The 26,907-nt window shown below is 40.9% G+C and overlaps 1 protein-coding gene across 4 annotated transcripts in view; it reads right to left on the bottom strand.

The window, feature by feature from the left end:
* PRUNE2 (prune homolog 2 with BCH domain) overlaps positions 1 to 26,907 on the bottom strand; it is a 275,668-nt gene that overhangs the window by 56,226 nt on the left and 192,535 nt on the right. For all 4 annotated transcript variants that reach the window (XM_070480322.1, XM_070480323.1, XM_070480321.1 and 1 more), the window contains exon 9: positions 26,008 to 26,761. In XM_070480322.1, coding sequence (XP_070336423.1) covers positions 26,008 to 26,761 — 754 coding nt within the window. The remainder of the gene's footprint in view (positions 1 to 26,007; positions 26,762 to 26,907) is intronic.

Here is a 26,907-nt window from a genome sequence, read left to right as displayed (position 1 = left end):
GTTGTGTCCAACCCTTTGTGACCTCATGGATTTTAGCCTGCCAACCTTCCTCTGTCCATGGGATTTTCCAGGCAAGAATACTGGAGTGGGTTGCCATTTCCTTCTCGAGGGGATCTTCCTGACCCAGGGATCAACCCCGCATCTCTTGCATCTCCTGCACTGGCAGGCAGATTCTTTACCACTGCACCGCCTGGGAAGCCCATAGTCTAATTAGTACTTCACTAAAGGAATTTTCCCACTCAGTTCTTTTTGAAAACATATAAAGGATAATCTAAACATTCAACAGCTGAGTGATTAAATATAGCATGAAAGTCATCACTGCAAATCAATGCAAAAACTTTCTAAATGTACTGACAGGAATGGTTACTAAAATATATTTAATAAATCACAAGGTGGTATTTGTTTAGAATGATATAACTTACATAAAGTCATGCACATTTATACATATTTTTAGGCATAGACAATATCTAGAAAGAATAGAAATATACTATTAATAATGGCTATACACATGGAGTAATATAGGGAGAAAGGGACTTCTTACTTTTTATTTATTTACTTTTCTATGTTGTTTCAATTTTTAAAACACCAAGATGGGTAACACTTTAAAATGAAGATGAATTTAAATATTATAAGATTCCCTAAGAGTTTCTAGAAATTCTCACTTGAACAAATTCATTGATATTAGAAATTAAGTGCTTAGATAGCAATAATTTCAGTTGTTTCTCAGTATCAATAGTAGACTGTCACAGCCCACTGTCATATTATCAAGGTTTTGATGTTTTCCAAATTAAAGTAGGAAGCACCAGGCACAGAAAGTGCATAGAAAACTGAATATTAACATCACTGAAAAAAGGCAGAGAAGTCAAGCCTTTGATAAACTGATCTTGGCAGAGGGCCTGCTGCCCCCTCTGGCCACTTGTCTATCATATCCATTCATCCTCACCGGTATTTTCTGAAGGTCTGATCTCTGCAAGCCAGTGGGGATATTAAAATAAATAAGCCACAGCCACTATCTGCTCCTCATGGTGACTGATGATTCTCTTTTGCAGTGGGTTGTTTTAAATTTATCTAATCCTGTTTTGCAGTCTATAGCTGCACTCTATCTCATAACAGTTTCTCTTTTCCAACCATCTATTCTTTCATTTTGGTTCCTCTTACTATCTCCTTATTTTTTTACATTTGCTGTTTTTTGTTTTCCAGTTTTTAATTTTGTTCTTAAATTTTTTTCCCTGGGTTTTGAAAATTTTACTATTCTTTTTTTCTTTAAAGAAAAAAACAACTCCTTGGTTTTATGTAGTTATCTGTCTTCATATTTTATATCATTAAAATTAAAACTTTTTTGATAACATCCTTTGAAGGTATCATCTTCTGTTTTGTTTGCCAGATGAAGAAACTGGGGCAGAAAATAAACACACTTCCATCTGAATGGGCCAATGGTTGGGTCCTAAAGGGTCCGCTAGTATTCTGTGCCCCACAGAGACCCTGGGGGTCTGAGAGCAATGTCTAGCAGCCAGTATCCAGTGAGCTTTTGTTGAATAAACACATGGTGGAAGCTTCAGCATTCTATGCCTTTGGTAATACCACCCTATTTTTATTTTTGGTATTTCCTTCCTAGCGGCCCAATTGTTCCTTGCTTTCCTCTAGCATAAAGTTCCTTTATCTTTTTATTCTCACAGAGTCACTGGCTGTGGTTGAAAATGGAGTCACCTATCAGCCCCCTGTGACCCCAGGAAGCAGGCTGCTGCAAAATATGGGCAGATTTCTCTCTCAGTCAGCTCCCCATGTACTGAGGCTTGCGACTGACAGGGACAAACACAGAAGCAGACACACAGGAGGACTTGTGTCTGAGTGTTCCCAACAGTCCTCCTGGCAAAAGACACACAGAAGGGGTGTGTCCAGACGCTTGTTTAAGCCGGCGTTTCCCAAAGCCTGTCCCAGAGGAGAGGTTCTACAGGTCCCTGCAGGAGGGTTCTATGCCCAGTGAGTTTGGGAAACACCATCTATTATATCCTTTGGGGACGCTGGGCTTCCCTGGTAGCTCAGATGGTAACGAATCTGCCTGCAATGCAGGAGACCTGGGTTTGATCCCTGGTTCAGAAAGATCCCCTGGAGAAGGAAATGGCAACTGAGTCCAGTATTCTTATCTGGAGAATCCCATGGCCAGGGGAACCTGGTGAGCTACAGTCCAAGGGGTTGCAAAGAGTGGGACATGACTGAGCGACTAACACTTTGGGGACTTTTAATGCATGTGAATCCCTGTCACAGACTGTGAGATGTTCTATAGAAAATAAAATGCTTGGTTTTGCTTACTTGATTTTTTACCAAGGAACCCTTTTTCTTTTCTCTTGTTGTCCTCTCTCCCTTCCTTTCCTCCTTCCCTCTCCCTTTCCTCCTCCTTCCCTCTCTTCCTCCCCCACACCTTTTCATAATGTGTTAATGCAGAACAACATTTGGGAAGCACAGGTCCGAGACACAGCCCAGTGAGATGTGTGGGCCTCTCGATAACATCTGCAGGAATTGGAGCACACCTGCCAAGAGTCTAGCCAATGCAGCCTGAACTCCTGTATGCTATTTTTTTCTTCTTCCAGATAAAGTACGAATAGCGACTAACACCTCAGACTCTGGAGTCAGACCACCTGCATTGAATCCTACTCTGAACTTTTTAAATGTGTGACCTTAGTTAAGATGTGGAATTTCCCTTTGTGTTGCAGTTTTCTCATCTGCAAATAGGGAAATTATCAACACTTACATCAAGGGCTGTTGTAAGGATTAAATGAGTTGATTTAAGGAAGGATAGAGAACACTGCATGGCACAACTTAGGTGATGCTGCAGAAGAGTTAAGACATTGCTGCTGTTATTATTTCAGTAATTTTGCTAAAAATTAGAATAGAAAAGTGGTTTACAAAGGCAGGTGCTTCAGATCACAAGAGTATTTTTTGCAGAAATAGAAAAATCCATCCTAAAATCATATGGAATGTCAAGGAATCTCACATAACCAAAACAATTCTTGAAAGAACAAAGTTGAAAATCTTATACTTCTTCACTTCAAAACTTATTACAAAGCTATGGTAATCAAAACAGAGTGGTACCAGCATAAAGGAAGAAACACAGACCAATGGAATAGAGAAACCAGAAATAAACCCACGCATAAATGGTCAAATGATTTTTGACAAAGATACCAAGACCACTCAGGGAGGCAAGGACAGTTTCTTCAACAAATGGCGCCAGGAAAACAAGATATCCACAAGCAAAAGAACAAGGGTGGATATTTACCTTATACCATATGTAAAAATTAACTCAAAATGGATTAAACACCTAAAAGTAAGACCTAAAACTATAAAACTGCTAAAAAAAGACATAGGGGGAAAGCTTCATGACACTGGATTTGGCCATGATTTCTTGAATGTGACACCAAAAGCACAGACAAAAGCGAAACCAGATAAATAGGACAACATCAAACTGGAGGAGACGCTGATACACGCTCAACCCCAGGGCTGAGCTCCAGAGTCCAAAGTCCCTGAATCCCATTCCTGCCTCTTGTTCTCATTTCCTCTGTCTTCCATCTCCCGAGTGGTTAGGGTGTAACAGATCTAGGTTAGCTGATCTCTTGGCAGTGGGAAAGTTCTGAATCACACTTAAGGTTTCAGTGTTCTTTGAGGACTATGGCCTCCCTTACTTTAGATCCCCAATTCAAAGCTGTAAAGATCCTTCATCCCTCTGTCCCCAGAGTTATTCTCCTACAAGGAGTTCCACTTTAGGCTCTCAGACCATAGACAACTAAGAAAAACCAGTACTCACAAACAGGTGATCTGTCATGAAGAGTTAATACAATCAACACACTCCATGCCCACCTCTTAATAAGCATGTCCCTGTGGTAAAGTTAGTTGACCACTCTAAGACTTTGTTTCTTCATCTGCCAAATAAGTATGATAAGAGGATTAGTGTGAGATTTCAGAGATAATGAATAAGGACTTTGGCAAAAGTTCTATTATATTGTTTAATACTATGTTTATTATTGTTAGAAGATTTGGGGCTCAACTAAGCCTGCCACATTCACTGAATCTTCAAGGTGGTTATGGAACGCCTGAAGTGACCCTTGACTCAACACTGAAGAATGACAAATCAAGTGTGTGGTCAGTCACAAATCACAGAACCAACAGGAACTCCTGGCACATCTACTGCCCTGTTCCTAAAGTAACCATTATTAAGGGCTGGATCCCCACCTCTCTCTCAAATTCATGTGTTGATATCCTAACCTCAGAATGTGAGTATAATTGGAGATAAGATCTTTAAAGAGGTGATTAGGTTAAAGTGAGGTCACTGAGGTGAGCTCTAATCTGATACAACTAGTGTCCTTATAAAAGGAGATTAGGAGAGAGACACCCACAGTAAGAACACCACATAAAGACACAGGTAAAGATAGCCATCTATGAGCCAAGTAAAGAGGTCTCAGAAGTCAATCCTGCCAACACCTTGACATCAGAATTTTAGCCTCCCGAATCTGGGAAAAAAAATACATTTCTGCTATTTAAGCTCTCCAGTCTGTGAAAACAATAGAATGGGAAATGCTAGAGATATCTTCAAGAAAATTGGAGATACCAAGGGAACATTTCAGGCAAAGATGGGCACAATAAAGGACAGAAATACTATGGACCTAACAGAAGCAGAAGATATTAAGAAGAGGTGGCAAGAATACACAGAAGAACTATAAAAAAATATCATAATGACCCAGAAAAGCACGATGGTGTGATCACAGACCTAGAACCAGACATCCTGGAGCATGAAGTCAAGTGGGTCTTAGGAAGTATTACTATGAACAAAGCTAGTGGAGGTGATAGAATTCCAACTGAGCTATTTCAAATCCTAAAAGATGATGCTGTAAAAGTGTTGCACTCAATATGCCAGCAAATTTGGAAAACTTAGCAGTGGCCACAGGACTGGAAAAAGTCAGTTTTCATTCCAATCCCAAAGAAAGGCAATGCAAAGGAATGTTCAAACTACCACACAATTGTACTCATCTCATACACTAGCAAAGTAATGCTCAAAATTCTCCAAGCTATGCTTCAATAGTATGTGAACCGAGAACTTCCAGATGCTCAAGCTGGATTTAGAAAAGTCAGAGGAACCATAGATCAAATTGCCAACATCCACTGGATCACAGAAAAAGCAAGATAATTCCAGGAATACGTCTACTTCTGCTTCACTGACTATGCCAAACCCTTTGACTGTGTGGATTACAACAAACTGTGGAAAATTCTTAAAAGAGATGGGAATACCAGACCACCATACCTGCCTTCTGCAAAACCTGTATTCAGGCCAAGAAGCAACAGGTAGAACTGGATATGGAACAATGGACTGGTTCCAAATTGGGAAAGGAGTACATCAAGGCTGTATATTGTCACCCTGCTTATTTAACTTATATGCATAGTACATCATGCGAAATGCCAGGCTGGATAAAGCACAAGCTGTAATCAAGATTGCTGGGATAAATATCAATAACCTCAGATATGCAGATGCCACCACCCTTATAGCAGAAAGCAAAGAGGAACTAAAGAACGTTTTGGTGAAGGTGAAAGAGGACAGGGAAAAAGTTGGCTTAAAACTTGACATTCAGAAAACTAAGATCATGACATCCGATCCCATCACTTCATGGCAAATAGATGGGGAAACGATGGAGACAGTGACAGACTTTATTTTCTTGGGCTCCAAAGTCACTGCAGATGGTGACTGCAGCCATGAAATTAAAAGACGCTTGCTCCTTGGAAGAAAAGCTATGACAAACCTAGACAGTATATTAAAAAGCAGAGACACCACTTTGCCAACAAAGAACCGTCTAGTCAAAGCTATGGTTTTTCCAGTAGCCATGTATGTATGTGAGAGTTGGACCAAAAAGAAGCCTGAGCACTGAAGAACTGATGCTTTTGAACAGACTGGAGCAGATTCTTGAGTCACTTGGACAGCAAGGAGATCAAACCAGTCCATCCTAAAGGAGATCAACCATGAATATTCACTGGAAGGACTGATGCTGAAACTGAAGCTCCAATATTTTGGCCACCTGATGTGAAGAACCAACTCATTAGAAAAGACCCTGATGCTGGGAAAGATTGGAGGCAGGAGGAGAAGGGGACAACAGAGAATAAGATGGCTGGATGGCATCACTGATTCAATGGACATGAGTTTGAGCAAGCTCCGGGAGGTGGTGAAGGATGGGGAAGCCTGGTGTGCTAAAGCCCATGGGGTCACAAACAGCTGGACATGACTGAGTGATTAAACAACAAGTCTGTGGTACTTTGTTTTGGCAGCTCAAGCAAATGAATATAGTATCTGATCTTTACTAGCATGGGTTTCAAGGAGGGGTGCACCAGTCCTTCTATCCTTCCTGTAACTAGAAGCCCTTCTACAGCTACCTGGCAGATCTAGAGGTGAGGAGGGAAGCCCATGTGAAGTCCCTCATTGTGGAGAGAAAAAAGCCATTACCTTTACTTACACATGTCCCGCTGTACAGTATAATCACATTCCATGAAGCTAATTTATGAGACTTGATTAAGTTCCTACTCTCCTGAGGGATATATTTAGTAATCATACAGCTAGGCCAATGTCACAGGGAGAGCTGATTCGTTCAGCTTTTTTTTTTAACATGGGTATGTTTTCATTGTATAAATGTAGATACCTATTTAGGGGAAAAAATGTGCTTATGTTTTTAAATAATTGTTGTTCACAGATTTATAGCATTATACGGGATTCCAAGACTCTGTCTGGTATATGACTCACACTATCTAATTACCAAGTCCCTGCTGATAAATAAGTTAGTGTGGGGAAATAAAATTAACAGCTTAAGACCAGCCACTTATAACCAAGCAAGTCAAAAACAAGCCTTGAGTCTATAAACTGTTAAGTGCATGAAAATTTTGATTAGAGGCTTCTCCTGGGAAATTCAGTCTCAGGCCTTATATCAGAAACATGACCTTTGATCACCCCTGAACTTACTCTAATTAACAAAGAAAACTTCCCCTCGCTCAGCCCAGGAGTGGGGCTTTACTCCATGCCAAGCTATCCTTCTTTCAGTTATCAATGCTGACATTTCCATAGCTCAATAATCCCTCTAGCTCTCCTCTCATCTCCATTTTACCTGCCCTCCTAACAGATCTTCTGCACAGCTGCTCTCCTGAGATCACAGGTGTTACTCCTATTTTAGAAAGCTATTTCTAAACTTTCAACTTCATCAACTTTTCCTGGGTATTTTTGGGAGGTGATCACAGAAAAATGTAACTGCTTAAGTGACAACATTTTTATTCTTCTCTTGCTTCATGGGCAATGGTAGCTTTATGAATGGGGTTTCCATATTAAATTTGGACAATACTAAAACCTGTTTTATAGGCCACCATACAGGAAGCCAATGTTCAGTTCTGAATTTTTGGATTGTAGGGACTTGGAAAGATCTCTGTCTCAAGGCAAAACTACCCCTAACCAAATCTGATTATCCACCTAAGGTTTTCAAACCAGTTTCCCATAAGCCCTGATAGATGTACAATAGCTTCTCTGGTCTTCACTGTGTTTCTCAGGCTATTATTCTTTTGGGGTAGGAATTTAACAAATGTTTCAGTCCTAGAACCACGTGGAAAGTGTTAGTCTGGAGGAGGGTATATTACAAAGAGAATGATTCAGACACACATTCTGTGTGTGTCTAAGAATTTAAAATCTAGGAGACTAAGGAGGAAAAGACATGCAAGTTCACACAAAACAGTAGAGTAAAACCCATGAGCAATAATCACGGAATTTCAGAGACAGGAGTAGTTCTTCCACATGTGGGCAGAGTAGATGAACCTAGAAGTCTCCAGACAAGAGATATTGGAACTGGATCTTGTGGACAGGCTGGAGATGAATTGGTGATAGATGACATTTGAGCTCTCCTGTTCCTTTCCTCCCTTCTTTGTCCCCAGCCCCCAAGCACACTGTCAAGATTTATTCTATTCTACTCTAGGAGTCAGAATCTACTTGGAGATTGTGAGGAGCGCCATTTGGCCTGATCCCTGTCCTCAAACTGCCACTGCCCATGAAGGAAGGGGACAACTGGAAGAAAAAGGCACCATCCTCCTTAGATCCTACTCCAACAGGTCCACCTCTGTAGATCTAGATAGAAGCTTGCTCTTGGTAACAAAGAAAGTGTTGTCATAGAAACCACGGCCCAATACTGGGTCCATGACCTAAGGCTGACTAATCAGATGTAGATTTAGCTTTCTGAAAGTGCTTCTTCTGCCAAAGTTGACTCTATACTGTTCAGATGAGAGAGCGTCACGCTCTCTTCAGCTCACTTATATTAACTTATACTGAGGGCAGCAAGGCTGCAGATTCTCAATCATGAGGAGTGACGTGATAACCTATCCCAGGGTATGCTGATTCTTCGTCCTCCATTTTCAAGTACTATGCCTTTCTTCCATGTCTGCAGTTCTGTAATTACTTCCCTTCTTTTCATCCTAGGCAGTTTCAATCCATTCTATTTCACATGGACTACCAACTTCCCATCTTGCCTAGAATCTCTTCTACATCATTGCCAGTCTATTGCCAATCACAACTCCCTACTTAAAAAAAACACACACACACACACACACTAGCTTCCCAATTTGATACAAATTTCTTTGACCCTCAGGACTTTCCATCATTTAGATTAACCCACCATTAGCATCTCCAAATGTTCTACCTTTTGGACGACATGAGCTTCTAGATTCCCAAGTCTTATAGACAGTTCTCAAGAACTGTCTTGATTTATACAAACTGTCTTGGTTTATAGTCCCATCTGCTGAAATGTTTTTTCCTCCAACTAATCCACCATGAATCCTGTATCTGTTCCTCCACAACCAGAGAGAAGGAGTGAGGCTCTCCCTCACTTGAGGGCCCAGGGCCCCTCAGTTCCACCTATTAGGGAATTGACTTTAAGGTAGGCTACAGGCCATAGGGTCACACAGAGTTGGACATGGCTGAAATGACTTAGCACTCATTCATTCACTGCCCTTAAGAGCCATTTGTTTTGCTTTTGCATTAATGCAGTCTTTAGGGGTAGATAGCATCTTGTTCATAATAAATGCACAAGCTCTGAGAATAGAGTTCAGTTTCCTTTCTCCCAAATTTCTAAGGGTTGTAAAGGAATTAGGAAATGCCACTTTACCCTTAAAATAGAAGAGCAATAGAGTTTTTTTGTTTGTTTGTTTTTGTTTTTTAATTCTGAGAAATGTAAATACAAGGACTAGATTTAGCTAAGTGTTAGTCACTTAGTTGTGTCGGACCCTTTGCCACCCCACGGACTGTAGACCACCAGGCTTCTCTGTCCATGGGATTCTCCAGGCAAGAATACTGGAGTGGGCTGCCATTTCCTTCTCTAAGGGATCTTCCTAACCCAGGGATTGAACACAGGTCTCCTACACTGCAGGCAGATTCTTCACCATCTCAGCTACCAGGTAAACTCGGATTTAACTAAGGGCTTCCCAAAGGCCCTGGGATGAAAGGAAATGCACTAGATCAAGAGCCAGCCCACCAGGGGAACTTCCCTGGTGGTCCAGTAGCTAAGACTCCACACCTCCAACCCAGGGGGCCCAGGTTCCATCCCAGGTCAGGAACTAGATCCAGCATGTCACAACTGGGAATTCTCACGCTGCAACTAAAGACCCTGTGTGCCACAACGGGTGCAGCCAAATAAACAAAATATCTAAAAGAGCTAGGCCTCCTGAGTTCTGATCCTGGCACAGTCCCTGACTGATCTTGAGCCAGTCCCTCACTCCAACTAGAGCTCAACTTGCTTGCTTATAAAGCAAGGAAGTGAGTCAAAAATGAATTCTATGATTTTTCTCAGCTCATATTACCTTAGCAATCGAAACTCAGGAAGGAGAATAATATGGAGAATCACGCATCAAAATCACAGGCAAATTGGCTTAACTGAGCCCTCACATGATCATCATGTTCAGACAGGGGAGTCCACTCCTGCCTCTTCTCCTGCACCCCTTTTGTATACCTATCCACCATACCCTATGTTTCCATTATTAATCCAGAAACAAAGCTGTAACCAAATATTGTTTGTCAACTCTGATACAGGCAGGATACCAGGGACAGAGTCTGTCCTTCAGTACCTTTCCATCTGCCCCCTCTTATCCTCTCCCCTCTCCCCCAGCTATCCTACTGACTAGACTGGATGAGGAATTGAGAACCCATCCCAAATTCAAATACTACTCTAGCAGGAAGTTGATTCAAGTAAAGCCTCTGTCTGCAAAATCTTGGCACGTCAAAGCAATTCCAGGCTAGCTAAGAAAAAAAAAAACAAGCTTTTATTTGCTATAGGTGAACTCAAGCTTTCCTGTCATAACCCATATTGAGTACCTGAACTTATGTACAAACCCTCCACTGTCTTCTAGCTAGCTAGAAAATATGAAGTCTAAAGGTCAAAAAAAGTACTGTGATCCTTTATTTAATATGAGATAAATCCTTCCCTGAGTACAAAGACATTCAAGAATGAAAATCCAAATGGAAATTTGGTACTTTCCAGTACCAAAGAGAGCTCTAACCATTGGGAAAAAGTTAATTTGACTTCTTGTTAATAGGAAGGAGAAACTGGCTCATTACCCTTAAGCACCTACAAAGCTTCAGATCGTATTTAGGACGCAAAGGGTAACTTTGCATTACAAAGCTAAATCTCCTGAGGATGTTTCAAGTGTTGCTGACTGTGAATAACAACAGCCAACAGCCTCATATTATTTATTTGTCTTTGAGTTGCAGAGCGAAGTCCAAGCTGCTTTAAACTACAGAGCTTCTACTGGCCTGCATAAGTGTAATTTACTGATGCAGACACTTCCAGAAAGGCACTTTCTGCCTTCCAGATAATCTGTCTCTTTAAATTAAAGAGAAAGATCAGGGGTCATGTTTTCTTATTACAAGAAAGTTTAATCTAATGATTCCAGTTTTTACAATGTATGAATGTGATCAATCATGATTTTAAGAAAACTCTCAAATGAACATGTTGAAATGGACTCATTCAGTGATGCCTTCTATTTTTCTCTCTAGGAGGGGGTCGGGGTGGGGGGGACCATCTGGTGGGAAATGAGCCCAGAAACTCTGCTCAAATAGCAATTTACATAAGATCCACACAACATTAACAGCTCCTATGAAGGAAGGGGGGGGGGGGCGGGGAGCAGTTTATAGAAATTATGTCCTCCACCCCTTAAGTCACCATGACCAGTATTCTGATCTCAGGCAGAATCATAGTTTTAGACCACTCGTTTTAGATATGAGTCTAGTTTTTTGGTTTCCACATAGGAAATTCATAACTTATGTATTTCTTGTTTGAAATTAACCAGGTGATAACTTTTTTTTAGTTTCTAACATAACTTAGCTTTTCAGTGAAATACTGATATTCTCTAAGTATCATTTTCTGTCTTGATTTTGAAAAAAAGCAATAGAGAACAACATAAGCCCATTTTTAAAGATGACCTATTTCTGCAGCTTAGAACTTGGGTGAGATTTAAAGGTTACAAGATCTATCAGAAAAAAAGAGAAGGGTATGTTACTAGCTTCAATAACTATTAGTAATAACATAAAAAATTAAAATGCCATCATATCAGGGCCACTCTGTTTGTCAAATAATCCAAATAAACATTTCAATACCCATTAGGTAAGAGTCCTAAACAGTTTCCAAACTGTCATTTCTTTTGATTTTCTATCTCCATTTTCATCACAGACACGAATAAAAAATCTTTATAGCTTGTGCAGAGTCTATTTACCTCATTACCTGATTGTCAAGGGAGGGGTAGGAGATAGCGCGCAGGACCATAAGCCCTTCCAGCCTGAGTTGACATGGAATGAAACGCAGCTGCCAGCTGTCACTTGCAAGGGACTGGGCAGAGCTCTGCATCCTGTCACTCCCTCACTTCTCGCCCCTCCAACTTCCCAGCTGAAATAACCCAGTCTGCGAGCATAACACTCTCCAACGCAATCCGACCTCCTTCAACGACCCTCCTAAAGCCGCACCAGGACCCACACCTACCTTCTGAGGACGGAGGAGGCTGCAGACTGAGAAGGATGCTCGGTTAAGGCTCCTCAGCATCCCCTGTCTGGAGCAGTTAACTGGGAATACAGAGTCGCCTCCATTTTCTGGTCACGTGATCAAGGGCACATCTAAATACGGAGGATCACCCGCCTCCCAGATCTCCCAGTGAGCCCTCACCACCGCTGCCTGCTTCTGCGAGGGGAAGGAGCTGGGGCTGTGATGAGTTTCATTTGGGAATATAGACTACTTCTTCAGTCAGGGTGTGGAGTCAGAAACGCCCCTCCCTTGATTTTTGTGTCTGCTCAGAAACACTGTTGTCACTCCTGTTCCTAAGTAAGTCTGAATGTGAATGGGCTTAGAGCACAGACTGGAAACAATACAGTTCCCCTGAAACCTCTCAAAAAAAAAAAAAAAATCCTTCGGCTACACAGCACACGCAGTAAGATAGTAGTGTCATTATTTTCATTTCACAGACAGTGGTCAAAATCATAATAAAAATGGACTATGGAAGCACAGTGAGATACATAAAGAAATCCAACTGGAGGTTCAAGAAAAAGTTAGGATGTGTGCCCAAGATCAATACAGCTTTGGCTATTGAGAAACAAAGGCACGTGACCAGTAAGCACTCAGACCCTGGAGTCAGAGGGCCTGAGTTTGAAATCTAATTTCCACTACTTATTGGCAAGTTTGGACCAATAGTTACTAAACTACTGACCAGTAGTTATTAAACTAAACTACAGACTGCTGACTCACAAATGGATAATAACAACACTGTTACTTTAGGTAGAGATTTTAGAAAGCCTGGGTTAAAAGAACTTATTAGCTACTATTATTAATTCTAAAAATGTCAACAGAAATATTTGATGGAGTGATGTCAAATGAAATATGAATGAAAAGCTTACATAACAGAAAAGCATACATTTATTAGTATCATCTTCAAAGGAAACACATATTGTCAGACAAATCAAAGGAAGACTCCTGATCACAATCAGGAAACATATCAATGTGCAAAGTAACTACAGGCACCATCTTCAGAACTAGGTTGTTAGAAGTCCCATGTTACATCATCTTTTTGTTTCTTGGGGGAGATAGTGGGTAGTTGAGTTGGGGAGGGTGCTATGGTAGAATAGGGCAGTTTGGGGTCCTCTCCAATTGAGCTAACTCCAGTAAAAGAGGAAATTGAATTACTCAACAGAGGACCTGGCTATAGTAAATATTTAAGAAACTTTAGCTTCTAGTCTTAAAATGAAGGGCATTTCATGTCTTTCCCATGGCTGCTGGGGGTGGTTAGAGGGCAGCAGGGAAGGGAGAAGAGGAAGAAGTGAATTTTTATACATCTACTTAAACTAAAAGTCTACAAAAATTCTCCCAAGTGATGAGTAGTTATGAAAATAACTTCTCATATGCTTTCTATTGTTTAGTTATGGAGAATTGGAGGTGGGGACCCTAGAGGGTCATGACTTTGCAGGGTTCAGCGAAAACCCAGTGCAGTTTCCAAAGTCAAGCTGAGCCAGAAGTCATCAGAGAAGAGATGGCTCCAGAAGCGACTGTACCCCGGGTGTTCAGGGTGAAGCCTGAAAACGGGGTCTCTGCTTTGTGAAGTGCTGGCTCATTAGGGGGTCCCTCCTCAGGCGGAAAAACATAGTGGTTGGAGCTGCAGAAAGAGGAGCTACATGTTGTAGCTCCTGTTGTAGTGTCTGTTTCAGAACAGACACTGAAAGTGAACCTGTCCTCAATATCTAACAATAGACACTACCATGTGTAAACAGATAGTAGTGGGAAGCTGCTATATAGCACACGGGGCTAGCTGGGTGCTCTGTGACAACCTGAAGGGGTGGGATAGGGGAGTGGGAGGGAGTCTCAAGAGGGAGGGGATGTATGTATACATATAGCTGATTCACGCTGTTGTGCGGCAGAAACCAACTCAACATTGTAAAGCAATTATTCTTCAATTAAAAATAAATTTAAAAAAAGTCAACAGTTGACATGGAAAATGATTAAGTTATTGTAATCAGGTCCATCATAGATACCTTTAAAACATCAAGTAGCACTTCATTAAATGGGGAAGTATGGGACATCTGTTACCAACAACAGCGTTTCCTCTTGTCTTGCAGGATGTTCTCTCAGGCTGTGTCAAGGCAAAATAGCCCTAGCTCAGTGACAGCTGGGCATCTGAGGACATATACTGTCTTGTTCATTTCACTGGAGCAGTTACAATTATTTTTCTAAAAAAAGAATTGCTGCTTAAATGTAATAAGTAGCTTCCTGATTATTATATAGATGAAAAGGACATGTTAGATGTCAATCCTGGGGATTTTTAGTTATTCTTTGAGAGCCTAACACTTTCAAATTATTATTTAATGAATTGAAGTTTGAAAAAGCAATAATATGAAAAGTCTTTGAAGATTATATATTGCCAAGTACTACTTGAGTTGATGATGTAACAGATGACAAAGTAAATAGACTAATTTTCCTCCCTGGAGATTTAAACTGGTATAGGCAATGGATAACAAAAGCAGAAACAAAATCAAAAAACTCAACAGGCACGCCTGTTTTTCTCCATGAGGCTGACTGAGTGAAATGGGTAACAGGACTCTAAGCAAACAGAAAAGCTGTAAGAATCTTGGAAGAACTATAATGAAGAGAGTGAGAACATCAAAATAGGTAACCAAATTTCAAAAGAAAGATGGATTTTTGCAACATTAGAAAAGATGCATATTCCTATTATGAACTGAATATGTCCTTCTAGAATTCATCAGTTGAAATCCTAAACCTTCTCCTGTATGATGGTTTTAGGAGGTGGGACCTTTGGAAATGAATTAGGATTAGGTGAGGCCATGAGAGTAACACTCATGAATAGGAGCTCTCTCACTCTTTCTACTACATGAGGATTCAATGAGAAGTTGGAAGTATGAAACCTGGAAGAGGGCTCTCACCAGAACACAACTACACTGGCATTCTGACTTTGAATTTCCAGCCTCTAGGACGTTGAGAAAGAAATTTGTGTTGTTTATAAGCCACCCAGTCAATCAATGGTAATTTGTTACAACAACCTGAACTACATCACTGCCAAACTAAATTGAGCATGTCTCCTTTGGAAAGGGAAGCAGCAAACACTAGTAATTATCATCTTCATTAAAAGCAAATTATGTTGGACAAACCTGACTTTCTTTTCCAATCCTTCAATTGGGTGTATTTATGGGGCCCGGAATATGTGGCAAGTGCTGTTCTAAGCACCAGGGGTATAGTAATGAAAAAGCAAATCAAATGTGTGCTTTTCTGGAGGGTCCGTTCTCATGAGTGGGGACAGACACAATAAAATCAGTTCGATAAACAGAAGGCCTTTCCAGATAAGGAACAGTGGTAGGAGGAAAACAGCAGGGTGGTGGGATAGAGCACGGTTCTCGGCCTGGGCACTGCCGGTCCTTGGGGCTGGATAACCCTTTGTAGTGGGGGCTCTCCTGTCCACTGGAGGATGTCAGCAGCATGTGTGACCTCTACGCATTAGACGACAGTAGTACTGGCCCCAGTTGTGGCAACCAAAAGTGTCTCCAGATATTGCTAGATGTCCCCTAGGTGCGAGGGGCAAAAGTGCCCCTGGCTGAGAACTAGAATAACTTGGTTGTATACAGTTATTGCTACTGTAGATGGAGCAGTTATAGGAGGTTTCTCTGGAGAACCACAAATGATGAGAATAAGCCAGCCATGTTAGGAGAGTTCTAGATTAAGAGAAGGGCTGGCCCAAAGTCACCAAACTGGAAAGGTGTGATGTGAAGGACTGAGGGCTGATGGAAGGAGTGGTCTTGGTGATCAGAGATGTAAGCAGTAACTGGGAGACTTATTAATGCATGCAGGGGGAATCTATAAAAAAATGCACAGATGAACCTAGTTCCAGAGCAGGAATAGAGATACAGACATAGAGAACGAATGAATGAACATGTGGATACAGGGGGGAAGTGGAGGGTGGGACGATTGGAAGGTTAGGTTTGACATAATACACTACTATGTGTAAGACAGATAACTAGTAGAAACTTGCTATAAAGCACAGGGAACTCAGGGCTCTGTGATGACCTAGGTGGACGCGATGGGGGTGGGTAGGTGAGAGGGAGGTCTGAGAGAGGGGATGTATGTATACAAATAGCTGATCCACTTTGTTGTACAGCAGAAATTATCACACTATCGTAAAGCAATTATATTCCAATTTAAAAAAGCAGGATAAAGAAACTGTGTGTGATTCTCTGAAATACGGTAAGGTACATAGATAGTTCTCAGCTGGCCGGGCTTAATCCAGGGTGTGGTTTGGAACACATAAAGGACCATATGCATTACATATTTTTCATTCAATCTAACATAAATTCTAATTCTCAGTTGAATAGTTTAAGTAAGTGAATTAAAAATTTTACTCCCTGGAAGCTGAACAGCCACATGTAAATCAATGAAGGTAAAACACACCCTCACATCATACTTAAAAATAAACTCAAAGTGGCCTAAAGTCTTAAATATAAAACATAACACCATGAAACTCCTAGAAGAGAACATAAGCAAAACATTCTCTGACATAAATCATACCAATGTTTTCTTAGATCAGTCTCCCAAGGCATTAGAAATGAAAGCAAAATAAGCAAAAGGAGCTTAACTTGCAAGCTTTTGCACAGCAATAGAAACCATGAACAAAATGAAAGACAAGCTATGGACTGAAAGAAAATATTTGCAAATGGTGTTCCTGACAAGGGCTTAATTTCCAAAATGTACAAATAGTTCATGCAACTCAAAAACAAAAAAATAAACAAATCAATCTAAAAATGAACCAAAGACCTAAACAGACCTTTCTCCAAAGAAAACATACAGATGGTCAATAGGCACATGAAAAGATGCTCATCATTGCTAATTACTAGAGAAATGCAAATTGGCACTACAATGAAGTACCACTTCACACCAGTCAGAATCGCCATCATTAAAAAGTCTTCAAATATCAAGCTCTAGAGAGGATGTAGGGGAACGGGAACCCTCCTACACTCTTGGTGGGAGTGTGAACTGGTATAGCCATCATGGAAAACAATGCAAAGGTTCCTAAAAAAAAAAACAAAACTAGGGTTGCCATATGATCCAGCAATCCTACTCCTGGGCATACATCTGGACAAAACTATAACTTGTAATGATAACATGCACCTCCATGTTAATAACAGTACTATTCACAGTAGCCAAGACATGGAAACAATCTAAATGTCCATCAACGGATGGATAAAGATGTGATATGTATATATAATGGAGTACTACTCAGCCATGAAAGAAAAACAATGAAATAATGCCATTTACAGCAACACAGATGGACCTAGAGACTATCATATTAAGTGAAGTCAGAAAGAAAAAGACAAATATGATATGTTATCACGTATATGTGCAATTTAAAATATGACACAAACAACCTATCTATGAAACAGAAACAGGCTCATGGATATAGAGAACAGACTGGCTGTCGCCAAGGGGAAGAGAGGGTGTAGGAGGGATGGACTGGGAGTTTGGGATCAGCAGATGCACTCTTATATATAGAATGGATAAACAACAAGGTTCTACTGTAACACAGGGAACTGTATTCAATATCCCATGATAAACCATAATAGGAAATATAAAAAAGAATGTATATACATGTATAACTGAATCACTCTGCTATACAGTAGTTAACACTGTAAATCAACCCTGTAAATCAACTATATTTCAATAAAATAAATTTAAAACTTTAAAAAAAACACACTCACAGCCATTACCTACAACCAAATTCTCTTAATGTCAACAATTTTAAAAAGCCAACAGTCCATTACCTACAACCAAACTCTCTTATGTCAACAATTTAAAAAAGCCAACAGTTCAGCCAACAGTTAAAATGAATTCTAATTTTAACTTCTAATTTCCTCCACTGGTATAGCCTGGATTTCTACAAAGGGTGACCTAATCCTAGAGGGACTTTTTGACAGCCTTTGTCTTAAAGGAACTCTCATGAGTATTTTGAAAACAAATCCTCCAATGCACTGGAGGCATACCTAACTGATCCTGTAACTGATTATGTAACTCCGCCCACTTTCCAGAACCTAAGCTTCCATCACTCTCCAATCAAGCCAGCTGTGCTGCCTCTTGGCTTCTTCAGGCCCACGTTCCAGTGTGTTCCGCCTTGCTTTTCTCCCTGGGAGGCTCCCTCCCTTCACTCTAAATTCCACTTGCTTTTGACCCAGGAGGGCCACTGGAGGGAGATCAGAGGAGGAAGGGAGCCTCCTTCCTTCCAGAATGCCTCAGGCTAACCATGCCCTGCTCCTTGCAGGATGGCCCTTTCTACCCAAAGTTCTCCTGGATCTGGGACTCACCGCTTCCCCTCACCCCTGAGGCCGAGGAATAACAACAGCTGTTCTGTCACTATTCCTGGGTTACCCCACGATCCTTGTGAGTTCCTCAAAAACTGCCACTATCTTTGTAAACACTCCCTTTATTAAATATTTCTTCGATTATCTTTATTCGAATGTGTCATCTCTTTCCTGCTGAGTCCCTCACACATTAGTACATCTTGCTTTCAAAAGACATGACTTCTTGTCTTCCTCAAAGCCATCACTTATCCTGGAGGTCTTTTTTTCTGACCTCAGGTTTGACCTTTTGCCCATTTCGGTCAGAGAAGTACCTTGGATCCTTGGATTTTTCCTCGAGTGAGAAGCCAGCACAGCACAAAAGGGCTCCTCTGTGGGTGTTTCTCCCACAAGACAGCTGGGTTGCGTAACCTCATCTTGGTGCCCGTGGCTGTCTCTCACTATAAAATTCCTCACCACAAAATACCACATCTGGAACTTACCTGGTGGTCCAGTGGCTGACTCTCCGCCGCTAATGCCGGGAGCCCAAGTTCGATCCCTGGTCATGGAATCAGACCCTACATGCCGCTACGAAGAATTATTAGCATGCCACCACTAAAAATCCCGCATTCTGCAACTAAGATCCAGTGCAGCCAAATAAATAAAATATTAAAAAATATATATATATCTGTACAGATACACATATTTACACCAAGGGGTCTGATTCGCTCGCCTCCCTCTGGCCTCCAGCCACTGGAGTTGGCGCCACAGCTCACAGATGAGAAGCAGCTCGCTGACACGGCAGTAGCCATGACTGATTTGTGGAGGCCGGAAATAAGCGCTCAAGTGTGAAAAGAGCCCAGTACTGGTCACGCGACTGTGAAAAAAGTCAGAGGTGAGCTCTGACTCACTTAGTCTCAAAATCTCCCTCTGGGAACTTTGGCTCTTGAACCTTTCCACAGGACAACAGGAGAATAGGAATAAGTACATCAACCTACAGAAATTCAAAAAACGTTACTCTCTGTCTCATTTGACAGGCACTGACCTAGAAGGGAGAAGACGTAGGTTCAAGCCTCAGCTTCACCATTTTCTCATTTCTGGATGACATTAAACAGCTCACTTACTGAATCAGTTTTTTTGTCTATGAAATTGGGATAATAAAACTTGCCATGTCTATTGCAAATGGAAACTGGATGGACCAAAGAAAATATATTTGTCTATCTGCCAGCACTTATTGGAAGTCTACTCTGGGAAGGGCTGGCCAGAAGTGCAGAGGTGGCTGGGGCAGGAGTGGAATGGAGGTGGGGAGACACAATAACTAAAAAAAGAGAGAGAGAGAGAGAGAGAGAGAGAGAGAGACTAAGGCCTGAATGAAGTGCCAATTTAAAGGACATTTAATGACACTTAATTATTACCACCAGGTCACCAAATATGACACAACAGATGATAAAATATAACTACAAAAATAAATGAACAGAGTCAGTGCCAAGTTTGGTCTTCCAGGTTTGGTTCAGGGCAAAACCAGAAAACAGTGAATAAACAAGGGAACACTGTAGTTTACAGAGTATCAATTTACCTTGGAGAAAGGGCAAATGTTTAGAACTGGGATAGAGCCCGTTCAAACAGCAAAACCTAGAGAGGAGGCAGTGTGCACTCAAAGAACCTGATTCTTCTGAAAGCCCAAACAGATCACTAACCAGCCTTGAGAGAAAGAGTGGACAGATTATTCCTTTTCCCGTTTTTCATTTTCAACATTTACATGGTGTAAGACCCAATGTACTAACTTCTCAACCAGAAGTCAGAGACAGAAAAAGTTGATTACAGAAGGTCTCATGAAAAAATGTAAAAAGATCTTCTAATGGTGTCACTTAAAAGGAGAAAGACAAATTCTTTCCCATAGTCTTGTTAGGCAGGGATAAAAGGGCCCCAAATCACTAGTTTAAAAAGAAAAAAGAAAGCATAGAGATCACTGTAAGAAGCAGTTCATGGGAAATATGAAGCATATTGTATTTAAAAGGTCTTTCTTATTTTAAAAAGTGAAAGTGAAAGTTGCTCAGTCATGTCCGACTCTTTGGACCCCATGGACTATAGAAACTATGGAATTCTCCAGGCCAGAATACTGGAGTGGGTTGCCTTTCCCTTCTCCAGGGGATCTTCCCAACCCAGGGATCAAACCAGGTCTCCCACATTGCAGACACATTCTTTATCAGCTGAGCCACAAGAGAAGCCGAAGAATACTGAAGTGGGTGGCCTATCCCTTCTCCAGTGGATCTTCCTGACCCAGGAATTGAACCAGGGTCTCCTGCATTGCAGGCAGATTCTTTACCAACTGAGCTATCAGAGAAGTCCTTTTCTTATTTTAGGGAGTATCAAATAATTCACCTGGTAGAACTAGGAGACAATGGGATTGACAAACATACTACTATATATTAATATAAAATAGATAATAAGAACCTACTTTATAACAGAGGGATCTCTACTCAATACTCTGTTATATATGGGGAAAAGAATCTAAAGCATGGATACATGTATAATCAATTCACACCTGAAACTAACATTAACACTGTAAATCAACTATACCCCAAATTGAAAGGTACAGCTCCATAAATATAAGGATTAGGTTACTTCTAAACACTCTGTTCCAAAAGGACACGTGGCAACAGCTCCCCATCTTTTCCATCCCTCTCCCCACTTTCTTACCCACTGTCCTCTGTTGCATTAATCTCCAAAAGATTCAGCCAGTATTACCAGCTTTCCGAGTCTTCTTGAAAATTATTTCCTTTTATCATCCCACACAGCTATATCCTTGCCCCACACCTATAGAAAGCCAACACGGTTGTACAGCAATCATCCCATTTTTACATAATTCTGATGGTGAGTTTACAAATGTTCCATCCTCTCTTAGTTCCTAGTATATAGTTCAGATTCCTGAATATAACCTCTGATAATGCTAGGTGGCAAGTTGGACAGGCTACGTGCCCAGCTGTTTGGTCAAACATCAGTTCAGATGTTGCTTTGAAGATATTTTTTAGATATGAAAGTCTGAAGTCAGCAGACTTTGAGTAAGGAGATTACCCTCTGGAATGGGGGTGGACCTCATCTAATCAGTTGAAGGCCTCAAGAGCAAAGTCTGAAGTTTCCTGAAAAGAGAGGAACTCTCTTCAGATCTGCCATAAAGAGACTCTGCCTAAGTTTCCAACCTGCTGCCCTGCAGAATTCTGACTCAAGACTGCAACAACTCTTGCCTGAGTTTCTAGCCTGTTAGCATGACCTACAGAATTCAGACTTGTCAGCCTCTAAAACAACATGAACCAATTCCAATTCCTTAAAACAATTTCCCCTCCCTCCCTCCCTTCTCCCTCCCTCATACATATATATTGCTCCTATAGGTTCTGTTTCTCTGGAGAACACTAATACCATTTACCCTTTCTTCACGTGACACTCTTGCAACCACACCTTCCTTAAAATAAACATATACACGGTTCTTTGCTTTAGGAAAAAGCCTGTGTGCTGCAGATTACTCTGCAGACGTTCTCTGTGGACACACAGGGAAGATCAGGCATATGCCTCACTCTCAGGGGAACTGGCATGCAATCCTGGGTGGGTCTACAGCTGGAAGATGACCAAGCTGTTGGCAAAAGCCTCTGGGAAGATGAATCCTAGGAACTAGAACACAATGGTGAAGATATCAAGGGAGACTTTTATTTCCCAGCACTCAACAATAAGTTTTGTTAACAAGAGACAGTAGGTGGGGTATGATGAGAAAATGTATCTTTCCAATGCTCACTCAGATTTTGAAAACATTTTTTACTGCTCTCCAAACAGTGTGGGAGCTCAGAGAGGGTGTGGCTGGGTGATGTGAGGGCAAGAAGTCAGTTTGCAGCTGGTGTGTCATCTTACTACGTATACTATTAGCCTACTTTTATTTTGGAAGATTAGGTTTTAATATATTTTTTACTAGATAGTCTTGACTGGCCTATGAAGCATGAGACGTCTCCAGGTTTTTGGTGTGAAAAATATGGCTATCTTCTCATTGCTTCAGTGATCACCTTCCCGTCTCCAGATTTCCTTTATGCTACTCTCCCCCAGTTAACTCAGGAGCCTCTCACCCACTTCTTCACCCTTCCAGACTATGACCTTTCTTTAATGCCTGTCTCAAATCACACCTCTCAGGACCGCAACATGACTTCTGTATGTCTTTGGCATTTTTGCTTCCACGGGCCCCTTCTCTTAGTAGAACAAAGCAAAACCCTAAAACTTTGTTTCACATCTGCATTATTATAAAGAAATATAATCCACACCAGAATATAAATCACATAGGAATACAATCACTTTTTCTTTTGATTTGAAAAGAAAATTAAAAACTTCTCATGGGCCTCTTAAAGTATCATGGGTCCTGGGCACCCTGCCTCCTGATGTGGCTGGATAATAAGCCATCCTGTTCCTCCTCCATAGAAGTATTCTACACAATTAACACACACATATATACAAAGTCTAAAACAGAGCACTGATGAACCTGGAGATGCAGACACAGAGAAAGGACTTGTGGATGCAGTGGGGGCAGGAGAGGGTGGGGCCCATGGAGACAGCAGCACTGACTGCATGCATAGACACATGCATACACACATGTGTAAATAGACACATGCATACACTGCCATGTGTCAATCAGCTAGCTAGTGGGAAGCAGCGGTTATAGCACAGGGAACTCAGCTCTGTGCTCTGTGATGACCGAGACAGATGGGATGGGTTGGGGGTGCTGGGAGGGAGGCTCAAGCGGGAAGGGATATATGTGCTCATACAGCTGATTCACGTTGTATCACAACACTGTAAATAAATTACCCTCCAATTAAAAAAAAAAAGTGTCTACACAAATGCCTCTCTCTTAATTTACTAGCATGAACACATACTCCAGACATAAAGAGGCTCTTTCAAATCCTCGCTTCTTCACTTTTTAACTGTAAACCAGAGAAGTGATTCAAACTTCCTAAACATCAGTTTCCTCCCCTGTGTAATCTTTACCCCATGCAGTTGCCATGGTAACATGTGACTCTGCATATACAATGCTTAGAACCTGGTCCAGGGCAAATGTCCATAACTGATAGCTATTTATATTTAAACAGACATTGGCCATCAACTATCTTGATTTAAATATCACACTATTATCTACCTTTTCATTTATGTTGAACTCTTTTATTAAATAACTCCTAGAAGGATGGGACTAAGTTTCAGACCAGCAGTTCTCAAACTACTGTGCATAAGAATGCTCTAGAGGAGGTATTGAAACAGATGAGCGAAGTTCCTGATTCAGGAGGTATGGGGTAGAGCAAATAATATACCTTTCTAGCAAGTACTAGATGATGCTGAGGCCTGCTGGTTTTAGGGCCCCATTTAGAAAACCACTGTTTTAGATAATTCTGCCTCCTTCCAAAATCTAGCACAGAGAAAAGCTTTCAAATACTTCACAGTAAATTATTTAGGTAAAAGGAGAAACAAATGCCAGTGGGAAAATCTGTCCACTTCCCCAATTGTGAGAAAATTTTCATTCCTGCAGGGGTTGAGCAGAAAGAGATGAGCAAAGAAATCTCATTAAAAGGGGGAAGTGGCACCACTGAACACTATCATCTGCTGGATTTCAGTGGCATGTGCAAAATGCAGACAAGAAGCCAAACAATAGCTCAGCCAACTCAAGGCTGCCTGTGTTCTGAGCTCAATCTATAACAATGCCAGCAGGGCCGCTGGGATCCATCTGCTACTCTCTTTCTGATAACGGATCTTAGGTCTCTCTGGAAGGAAACAGCTTGACAGGAAGAAAGATTAGGCCAACTGAAAATGTCTGGATTTACGAAGCTGCACTTGAATAGGGCACAGCTTTTAACTCTTGATAGCACTTTGCTAACCTTCAATATTCCTCCACTGTTCTTTCTGATTTCTCTGCTGCTTTCATGGAGAAATGCGAATGTCAAAGCTCTCTGGACACTTTCTATTTATACACAAATTAAAGTAGCAGGATTCAGTATTGAAGGAAGACTTGAGATCCTACAGTCCAACACACCAATTTTACGGATGAGGAAACTTAAGTCTAGGGTTAATAAAACACGTAAGTGGCAGTGGTAGAGCCAGGCTGAAATCCAGCTGCCTTAACCCACAGTGGGCATAGTGTATAAGGTCCTTTATGCTCCTAAAATGAGTAGGAGAAGGATACCTAAATGTCCATCAGCAGAGGAATGGATAAAGAAGATGTGGTACACACAGACAATGGAATATTACTCAGCCATTAAAGAATGATGCCATTTGCAGCAACAGGGATGGGCCTAGAGATTATCATATGAAGTGAGGTAAGTCAGAAAAGACAAATATCATATAGTATCACTTATATGTGAAATCTAAAAATAAATTATATAAATGAACTTATTTACAAAACAGAAACCGACTCACAGACTTCAATAACAAACTTATGGTTACCAAAGCGGAAATGTTGGGGGGGGGTAAGAAATTAGAAGTTTGGGATTAACATATACATGCTACTGTATATAAAAACAGATAATCAACAAGGACTACTGTATAGCACAGGAAACTCCACTCAATACTCTGTAATGACCTATATGGGAAAAGAATCTGGAAAAGAATGGATATATGTGTATATATAAGTGAATCATTTTGCTGTACAACTGAAACTAACATAACACTGTGAGTCAACTGTACTTCAATATAAGCTAAAAATTAAACTTTAATAACAAGAGTAAGAAAAAGGTACTTTTTTCTCCACTACTTTAAGGAGGAAATAGGTAACCGAAGATACTTTTCACAACATGTCCTTTTGTCCCTGAAAGCAGGGCCTGGATATTTGAGGGCAAGAACAATGTCCACTGGCTACCCAGAAACTTGGCCAGAGCAGATTCTCAAAATCCAAATGGCAAATGAATGAATGAATTACTGGTTTGATGGTTATTTGCTAATTTTCAGTCAATTAAGGAAAGTATGTTTCACATGAAGATTTTAGGCCTGCTATGGAGTCTCCTCATTCCCAATAGTAAGTTAGATACTCACATAAAAACAGAATCACCTTTTCTGTATGATAGGCAGTGTGTCTGCTAGAAAACACAGGTTTTGGAGATGGAAAACTTTGAATCTCAGATCTCAGAGTGCCCACTCTAGTTACTTAATTCTCAGCAAGTTATAGAAACTTTCTGAGCCCCAACTCCCCAACCTCCACCAGTATGTATAAAAATTAAAACCTACCACTTGAGGGTTGTTCTAAGAATTAAGTAAGATAATGTGTGCAAACTGCCTTGCACTATGAATAAATGTGTGTCTGTTCCCCTCCAGTACCAATTAACTATTTAAAAGTAAAACAGATATTGAGTAGATGAAGGAAGTTAGTTTACTTAGGTAAGTTAGATGAAGTCAGAAAGGTAAGTGTAAGACTCTGGATGGGAAACTAAAGGGACTTTTTTGGCTGAAAATATACACAAATCCTCATCATCATTATGGTTATCTAGCAGCTGCTTTCACTGATGTTATGCTTTGCAATACATGTAAGCAAGGCTCCTATCATCTAGATATTCTTCATACTCCATAATCCCTCACTGATTCCCCAGTCTCTAACAAAATAGTTTCCAGGAAAAGAATAAATGTAGTTTTTTGCTTACCCATTTGGTCTTGGTTTCCTTGTTCCGGGCTCAAGAAACTCTGTCTCCTCCTCCATTTCCGTTTCAGGGATTATGTTTTGTGGTGAAAGCATTTCCCATTCATTGTCATGGGTGACAGGCTGCAACATAACTGCATCAGGGCCAGCTCTGCCTCGGCTCTTGCTCCTCCGTGATTGGCTGCCCCGATCAGAGGTTTCCCCTAGTGCTAAAGATTCTACAGGCTTCATTTCTTCCAGAATCTGTATTTGGGGGCTCTGGCCCAAGCTGTGATCAGAGGCTGGCTCCACAGCCTCACCAGACCATCCAGGTCCTGAATCCATGGTCTCTGATGATGGATCACTAACCTCACTACGGCCCAAGACCATCCAACTCCGGTCTTGCCCAGGGCTTTTAAAAGATGATCTCTTACCATCTTTGGAAGACATTCTCTCTGTAGACAGATGATTTCTTTCATTTAAGGAAGCTGGTTGACATGTGTCCGGGGAGCTGGCTAACTGAGTTTCTGGCAGCCCCTTTTCCTCAGAATCTACGTGAAGCTCTTCTAATTCCGATGTGATTTCTCTAGCCTCACAGGCCTCTGGTTCTGGCAGTGAATTTTCTTCATGGTTTACAAGTATGTAATCCATGTGCAATGCATGACAATCTTCTTTCTTCTCAGTGTACTGTTCCTCCCCATGTTCTGATTTTACCTGCTCAGGCTCTTCGGTAGGAATTATTTTTTCTTCTTCCAACTCTAATATTCCCTCACTGGCACCTAGAAGTGAAAAATGAAGGTGAGAAGGAGAAAACAAGTTTTCATTAACACATTATGTGACTTGTGATCTTTGCAAATGATCTATCTAAAGAGAGAGAGTTTAAAAATTACTTTTATTTTGTAGAGCTGTTTAATTTGCATGCACT

Source organism: Odocoileus virginianus, chromosome 18 (genome assembly GCF_023699985.2).
Source record: "Odocoileus virginianus isolate 20LAN1187 ecotype Illinois chromosome 18, Ovbor_1.2, whole genome shotgun sequence".
NCBI classification, from domain to species: domain Eukaryota; kingdom Metazoa; phylum Chordata; class Mammalia; order Artiodactyla; family Cervidae; genus Odocoileus; species Odocoileus virginianus.
The sequence above is the reverse complement of the archived record's forward strand: the minus strand, read 5'-3'. Positions and strand labels throughout refer to the sequence as shown.